Source organism: Condylura cristata, unplaced genomic scaffold, assembly GCF_000260355.1.
Source record: "Condylura cristata isolate star-nosed mole 26May11 unplaced genomic scaffold, ConCri1.0 scaffold00008, whole genome shotgun sequence".
Classification (NCBI taxonomy): Eukaryota; Metazoa; Chordata; class Mammalia; order Eulipotyphla; family Talpidae; genus Condylura; species Condylura cristata.
The window spans coordinates 713,619-721,195 of NW_004567109.1; the positions used below are offsets into that span (position 1 = coordinate 713,619).

The window sequence follows — 7,577 nt, forward strand, 5'->3', positions numbered from 1 at the left end:
GCTCCGCTCGCCTGCCGCGCGCTCCCCGCACCGGTCCTCTGGCCGTGCCGGCCGGGCAGTCGCGTCGCCGCCGCGCCCTTCCAAACTCTGATGCTCCAGCCCCCTCACCACCCTGTCCTGCGCCCCCCGGCCCCTCCTCGCGCCTGCCACTCTCCCCGCCAGAGCCAGAGGGGCTGCCCCCGGCCCGCCGCCCGCGAGGCCTCCACTGCCCCTCTTCTCAGACCCAGGACTTGCCCTTGCCACCCTGCGCGGGCTGGTCGTGGTGCCACTTCTGCCTTTCCCCGCAGGCGGACCATGGACGGCTCCTTCGTGCAGCACAGCGTGAGGGTCCTGCAGGAGCTCAACAAGCAGCGGGAGAAGGGCCAGTACTGCGACGCCACCCTGGACGTGGGGGGCCTGGTGTTCAAGGCACACTGGAGCGTCCTCGCCTGCTGCAGCCACTTCTTCCAGAGCCTCTATGGGGATGGCTCTGGGGGCAGCGTTGTGCTCCCAGCCATCTTTGCTGAGATCTTTGGCCTCCTGTTGGACTTTTTCTACACTGGTCACCTGGCCCTCACCTCGGGAAACCGGGATCAGGTGCTGCTGGCGGCCAGGGAATTACGAGTGCCAGAGGCGGTGGAGCTGTGCCAGAGCTTCAAGCCCAAAGCCTCAATGGGACAGGTGCCGAGTGGTCAGGGGAAAGCTGGCCCCCGGGATGTGATTAGCCATGTCAAGGAACCTGCAAGCTCCGGGGAAGAGGAAGTTTCAAGGACTCTGGGTCAAGTCCCCAAGGATCGGGACCTCAGTGGCGGTCACAGCCCTCAGGGACCTCCGCTTGGCCTCCCTCCTCAGAGTGAGGGCCCTTCCTTTCTCCGTGGGAAGCTCAAGCAGGCCTTGAAGCTTTGTCCCCCAGAGGACAAGGAGCCTGAGGACTGCAAGGTACCCGCGAGGCCCTTTGAGGCTGACGGTGCCCAGCTGCAGGGCGGGACTAATGAGGTACTGTGCCCGGGCACTGGAAGTGGGAAGGCAGGCGGCGGGGGAGAAGCGGGCTCGCCGGGCCCCAAGGCAGAAGCTCAGCTAGATGGTTGGGAACAGGTTTTCTCCAAACGAAGGCCGCTCTGGCCTGCAGCCTCCGCTGACCTCTCCAAGCCATAGCTGTCCGGTTTGCCCCTTCTTGGGGCCCAGCGGGTGGCTTCGGGGTTAGAGGTGTTTCCCCGGGTGGTGGCAGCTGCCACACTTCTGGGTCCCGCAAAGAGAGCCGCCGCTCTCCAATCCCAGGTTCAGGCCCTGCCCACTCCAGGCCCCCGAAGGGCCCTCATCTGGGCAAGCCCGGGCTGGGCCCAGGCCGGGCCCCTGCTGATGCCGCCTGCCTTCTGCCTTTCCGCTCCAGTGGGAAGTGGTGGTTCAAGTCGAGGACGACGGCGACGGGGACTACGGTTCTGAGACTGAGGCCGTCCCAGGCGGGAGGAAATCAAACGTAGTAAGGCAGCCGAGTGCTGCCGAGCCAGCCCCGCGCGCAGGGTCCCTCGCAGCCGAGCCCGCTGAGAGCAGAAAAGGTACAGCGGTGCCGGTCGAGTGCCCCACATGTCATAAAAAGTTCCTCAGCAAATATTACCTAAAAGTCCACAACAGGTAAACCTTCTGTTTTTTACTCCTTTCCGTCTGCATTCGCACACTGGGGGAGGGGACCGGCCTGTCCAGCCCGGGGTTTGCGGGCTGGGGCAGATCTGAGACCCACGCTGCTGTGGGGCGCTCTGAGGTAGGGCCTGAGGCCCCGATGGGGTCCCCGCTTCCTCCCCTTCTCCAGCTGGAGGGGCTGTGCGCTGCTTGCCGGCCTCTGCGCACCTTGGCCTCCTCGCTCGCTCGCTCGCTCCAGAGAAGCCCGGGCCGCACAGGGCCGAGCCCCGCGCCCCGCGTTTCTCTAGCCGGCAGTGGCGCCTTCTGGCCGAGGTCGATCTTCAGGCCGGCGCTGCCTGTTTCTGGGGAGACTTTAGCTCCAGGCTCACCACGGCCCGATGAGGCGGCCAGTGCCTTGTGAAGCGAGAGAAGCCAGTTAGTTCCTCAGCTGCGTCGGCCACGTTGCGTGAGCTCGGCAGCCGGCAGCAGACAGCATTCCCTGTCGCCGGGCACCCAGGACGTCCCTAGTCCCAAGCGCACGCCAGGTTGGGCCGGTTCTCAGGAAGGTGCTCTGGGGGCCTTGGCCGCCGCGTGCTCCCGCCCTGGGCAGTGGAGTCTGGGAGGGCCCGGGGAGGGGGGCGGGGCTGCCGTGGCCTGGCTGATCCCCCGGGTGAGGCTCGGAGCTGGGGTCCCCACGCCTACCTGGGCAGGCTGCGGTCGGGCCCTTGGGCGGGGGAGGGTGGTTGAGACCGGCCAAGCAGATGGGGCCAGGGAGAGCTGGGGCAGGGCGCTGGGGTGGCGTGAGCGGGCAGCGAGCACAGGGCCCTGGGTGCGGTCTCGGCAGCGCTAAAGGCCGCGAGGAAGCAGTGACGAGTGCTGGCTTGTCCCTAGTGCCCCGCGGGCTCCCGAGGGCCAGCCCTTCATGCGGGCGGCAAGGCGGTGGGGGCGCGGGCCGCGGCCACACTTGGGGTGGTGGGGCTGCAGCACTGTCAGATTCTGGCCTCGGTTCTGAAGGGGGAGCCAGGCAGGTTCGGGCGCCAGGACTCGGGGTGGCTTCTGCCTTCAGGGACGTCAGCCAGGCTCCCGTCAGCCCGTGTGGCAGAGGTGGGGGTCTCTGGGCGACCGCGCGCCACACAGGAGGGTGTCTGGGCTGACCCCACAGGTTCAACCACTCGCCCCCCACGGGGCAAGCACTGTGGGGACAGGCGGGGAGGGCGGGCTGTCCACTCAGCCCATGGCCCTGTGACTCCTGGCAGGAAGCACACTGGGGAGAAACCCTTCGAGTGCCCCAAATGTGGGAAGTGTTACTTCCGGAAGGAGAATCTGCTGGAGCACGAAGCCCGGAACTGTGTGAACCGCACTGAGCAGGTACCCACGGGCCGGCTCGGACCCTGCTGGCGGGCACGGGGCTTCTGTGCTGCCCTGGAGGGGCGCTGAGACCGCGACAGAACGAAACAGGGCCCCGGGCCCTCCCCAGCATGACAGGTGGGGACACAGCTCCCAGGAGCGGGACAGCCCGGGAGGCGGCCTTGGAGGCACCAGGGGCACACCCCGCGCCGGGCTCTGGGGGAAGGTGGCTCTGCAGAGAGGCCACCTGCTGCGCCTCCTCCCAGCTGGCCCGAGCCCCTTCTGCTAGAGCCTGCTGGGGGCGGGGCTCAGAGGAGGCCTGAGGGAGCCAGGCTGAGGCTGCTGTCCAGGCAGAGGCCCTGACCTGGCCCTCTGGCCCTCGCACTGCCAGGTCTTCACATGCTCCATGTGCCAGGAGACCTTCCGCCGGCGGACGGAGCTGCGCGTGCACATGGTGTCCCACACGGGGGAGATGCCCTACAAGGTCAGGCTCGCCGTCCCCGGCCACGGGTGGAGGCAGGTGCCTCCCTTGCCAGCCTTCCCTGCCCATCCGGAGCCCCCGCCCGTGGGCACCAGCGCTGGCTTTTCCTCCTCCGGAGGGCCAGGCCAGGTGCTCTGCTCCCAGTGTGCCCCAGACCTGGGCCTCTGGCCAGGCCCTGCCCTCAGACTGCCGGCCTGAAGCCCGGGTGCCCGGTGACCGGCGCCCCACGGGTGCAGGCCGCCTCTGAGGTGCCCCCGCCGCTTTGCAGTGCTCCTCCTGCTCGCAGCAGTTCATGCAGAAGAAGGACTTGCAGAGCCACATGATCAAGCTGCACGGGGCCCCCAAGCCGCACGCCGTAAGTGCCGCCGGCGGGGCTGCGGGCCTTTGGGGCGGCGTGGGCCCCGCCCCACAGCATCTCCACGCCGCCCCCGCCCCCCGCCCGCAGTGCCCCACCTGTGCCAAGTGCTTCCTGTCCCGGACGGAGCTGCAGCTGCACGAGGCCTTCAAGCACCGCGGGGAGAAGCTGTTCGTGTGCGAGGAGTGCGGGCACCGGGCCTCGAGCCGCAACGGCCTGCAGATGCACATCAAGGCCAAGCACAGGTGGGCCGGGGCGGGGCAGCGGCGGGCCCGGCCAGGCCACTCCGTGCAGTCCGGCCCGGCCCGCGTCCAGGAGGCCGGCTCTGGCCTCGCCGGGGCCCCGCCCTGAGCACCGCCGCGCCCCTGCGCCACAGGAACGAGCGGCCGTACGTCTGCGAGTTCTGCAGCCACGCGTTCACCCAGAAGGCCAACCTCAACATGCACCTGCGCACACACACGGGCGAGAAGCCCTTCCAGTGCCACCTCTGTGGCAAGACCTTCCGCACCCAAGGTGAGGCGCCCGACCCCCCCGGCCGCCGGCCCGTGGCCCCGGGCTCACCCCTCGCCCCCCCACAGCCAGCCTGGACAAGCACAACCGCACCCACACGGGCGAGAGGCCCTTCAGCTGCGAGTTCTGCCAGCAGCGCTTCACGGAGAAGGGGCCGCTGCTGCGGCACGTGGCCAGCCGCCACCAGGAGGGCCGGCCCCACTTCTGCCAGATCTGCGGGAAGACCTTCAAGGGTAGGGCTGGGCGGCGAGCGGCGCCTCGCCTCGCGGCAGGACTTTCCCTGGGGTCCCCCCACCCCCGTCCGTCTCCCCCCAGTCGGCCCGCAGCCGCTCTGGCCAGCGGGCGCGCAGGTCCGGCGCGGCGGTGGCCTTGGGGCGCCGCTGAGCCCGGCCCCTCCCGCAGCGGTCGAGCAGCTGCGCGTGCACGTGCGGAGGCACAAGGGGGTGCGGAAGTTCGAGTGCTCCGAGTGCGGCTACAAGTTCACCCGCCAGGTAGGTGCAGGTAGGTCCGGCGCGCCCGCCCCCCGCCCGCCCCGGCCCCGCCTGACCCCGCTGCCCCCAGGCCCACCTCCGGAGGCACATGGAGATCCACGACCGGGTGGAGAACTACAGCCCGCGGCAGCGCAAGCTCCGGAACCTGGTCATCGAGGACGAGAAGGCCGCGGCCGCGGCGCTGCAGCCGCCCGCCGAGCTGGAGGCCGGCTCGGCCGGCGTCATCGTGGAGTCGCTGGCCCAGGGCGGCCTGGCCACCCAGGGCAGCCTGGCCGCCCAGCTCGCGGGCCAGAGGCTGTGCGCGGAGGAGGGCTTTGCGGGCCCGGGGGTCATGGAGCCCCCCCTCATCATCACTGCCTCGGTCCCCGAAGACTGTGACACGTAGCCGCCCGCCCAGCGTGCTTCGACCCCAATAAACCACGTGCTTGGACTCGATCTTCAGCCCCCGGTGCTCTGTTCCCGGTGGCCTGCCCAGGGCTGTGCTGCTCCGTGGCCTCGGGGGAAGCCCCCCGACCCCCGCCCCCTGCCCGTCGGTTTGGCTAGCAGCTTCTCTTCCTCGCCAGAGACCCGGGAGCGACAATGACCCGAAGCTCTGGGGGTGGGAAACGTACCCCGAGGGCCGGACACGCCCGCCGCGGATCCCCTGCTCCTATAGTTTCGGCTGAGCGCCGAGGCCCAGTGATGCCAGCGTGGGCAGTGGGCCGAGGAGGGGCGAGGCTAGCGGCTCACCGGACCTGGTGGCCCAGAGGGCTTTCCCTGGGGAGGCACTGCGTGCTCTGGGGTGCAGGCCACGCCAGCCCAGGATGCTGAGAGGCCTGGGTGGTCCCCGGGTGCCTAGATGCTGGAGTGGGGTGCAGCTGGGCCACGGCAGGGGGCAGGTGGTCAGCGCCTCTTGCCCTGCCTTGCCAGCTCCCTTCCTGGTGGCGCCAGGCCCAGGCGCGGCTGCTGGCTTCCCCTGGCTGCCTGGAGCGTCTGCCCTGGAGACACCGTTGGCACTGGCCCTGGCTGGGTTCTGGGCGGCCGGTGCCAAGGGACCGCCCCAACAGAAGACCACAGTTGGGGGGGTCTTTGGACACCTGTGACCTCGGAAGTCAGTCCCCCACCACACTGTTGGTCCAGGCAGGGCCCCGGGACACTGCTGCTGGGTGGGCGGGCAACAAAGCCTGCAGGCCGTGGCTGCCTGGAGTGGGCCCCGAGGTACCCCGGGATTGGTGCGCAGGACCCCAAGACTTAGTCCCGTCACCGGAGGACGCCGCAGCGCCCACACGCTGGGCCAGTCCCGTGGGCAGCTCAGGGCAGGGCCGGGTTGGTTAACCCACCTTGTGTCGGCCGCCGCTGACTTCTGGGACGGGTTGAGGCGCACATTAAGCGCCCCCACCCCGGCGCACTCAGATGCTCAGTCTCTGTGCGCGGGGAGGGGTGGGGGGGCACCGAGGCCGCCTCTGGGGTGCAGCCCCTGCTGCTGGCACCCGCCCATCAGCCCACAGACCCCACTGCCCACCACCGCCGCTCCCGGGCCCGGCCCCGAGCGGTCCCAGAGACGCAGCGGCAGCCGCGAACGAAGGCAAGGACACAGCGTACAGCAACGGTTTATTCCAACAGGGAATAAGGCACCTGAGGCCTCAGACAGGGCTCTGGCCACGCACAGCCACAGGACAGACAATAAATACGCAATCGGCCCCGGCGCCGGGGCGGAACTGGGTGTGGACACTGGAAGGGGGTGTCCTAGGGGACGCAGGCGTCTGGGTCACATAAATAACAGCATTAAATACTCAAATCACTGACTTCTCATAACTTAACGTGTCCCGGAGGCGACACGGCTCCCTGGCCCAGTGGCCCGGCAGGGGCGTTTCAGCGCGGGGGTGGGGGGGCGTCCCAGGGCTGCAGGTTTCCCAAGAGGGGTCCCTGTCCTGGACCCTGCTGGAGGCCCTGCTGTTGCCAAGGCGACCGCCTCCCTCTCCACCTGGGGGACAGGATCCCGCGGGGCGAGAACACGGGTGCAAACCCCCCTGCTCTCGATCGCTGGCCGCACCTGGCCAGCTGCCAGGGGGATGGTCAGCCCTGAAAACCCCCTGAACAGAGAAAGCAGCAGCCCTGGACACAGGGTCGGCTGCCCCGAGGGACCTCTGCACCGGAGCCCCTCAAAGGCCTGAGCCCTGCAGCACCTGGGCCGGGGACCAAACTGAGGGTCACGGCGCTCGAGAGGAGAACGCGCACAACCCCCCTCCCCCAACAAAGTGGAGTGAGCGGCTCAGCCCCGCGCACCCCAGAACCCTTGGGCAGAGGGACGCGAGCCCAGGCCCAGGTTGGGCCCTGGGAAACAGGTGGACGGTGGAGTCCTGCGGAGGCCGGGGCCGGGCACCACGAGGTGCTCGCCAACTGCACGGCAGGGCGCCCGGTGGGCGTCCCCGAGGCTGGGAGCCGGAGGCCTGGCCAGACGGTGACGTAAGGGCCCCAGGGCAGCGGGTGAGCGGGAGGACCACCCCGCCGCCCAGGGAGCCTTCCCAGAGCCACCCGCGCCGCCAGCGAGGGCCTCAGTGCGAGGCCCAGCGCCCTGCCGGGAACACACCCCCAAGTGAGCTCACCAGAAGGCAGCGCTGCAACATTTGCTTTCAATTTACGCAATGAGGAAAGCGCCCTCCTCCTGGGAGGGGAGGCCACACTGACGCAGAGGCTGCTTGCCGCCCGTGCGCAGGAGACCACCAGAGCCACGGAAACGCCAGGGCCTCCCGGCCAGCACCGGAGGCCTCCGAGGCTCCCGGCGCGGCCGCCGTCCCGGGCTGCACCACCGCGGGCA

The 7,577-nt window shown here is 69.6% G+C and overlaps 1 protein-coding gene across 3 annotated transcripts; it reads left to right on the forward strand.

Moving 5' to 3' along the window:
• The first annotated feature begins 70 nt into the window (after positions 1-70).
• ZBTB48 (zinc finger and BTB domain containing 48) lies at positions 71-5,215 on the forward strand. Of its 3 annotated transcripts, none has more exons than XM_004678484.2 (10): positions 71-975; positions 1,370-1,611; positions 2,853-2,964; positions 3,335-3,427; positions 3,693-3,779; positions 3,870-4,024; positions 4,156-4,292; positions 4,358-4,522; positions 4,692-4,780; positions 4,851-5,215. In XM_004678484.2, the coding sequence occupies exons 1-10, from the start codon at positions 91-93 to the stop codon at positions 5,163-5,165; spliced, it is 2,280 nt and encodes a 759-aa protein (XP_004678541.2). In that variant the 5' UTR covers positions 71-90; the 3' UTR covers positions 5,166-5,215. The 3 variants fall into 3 exon arrangements, with proteins under 3 accessions (XP_004678541.2, XP_012578183.1, XP_012578185.1); XM_012722729.1 differs by having other exon boundaries at positions 4,362-4,522; XM_012722731.1 differs by having other exon boundaries at positions 71-918; positions 4,362-4,522.
• The last annotated feature ends 2,362 nt before the right edge of the window (positions 5,216-7,577 follow it).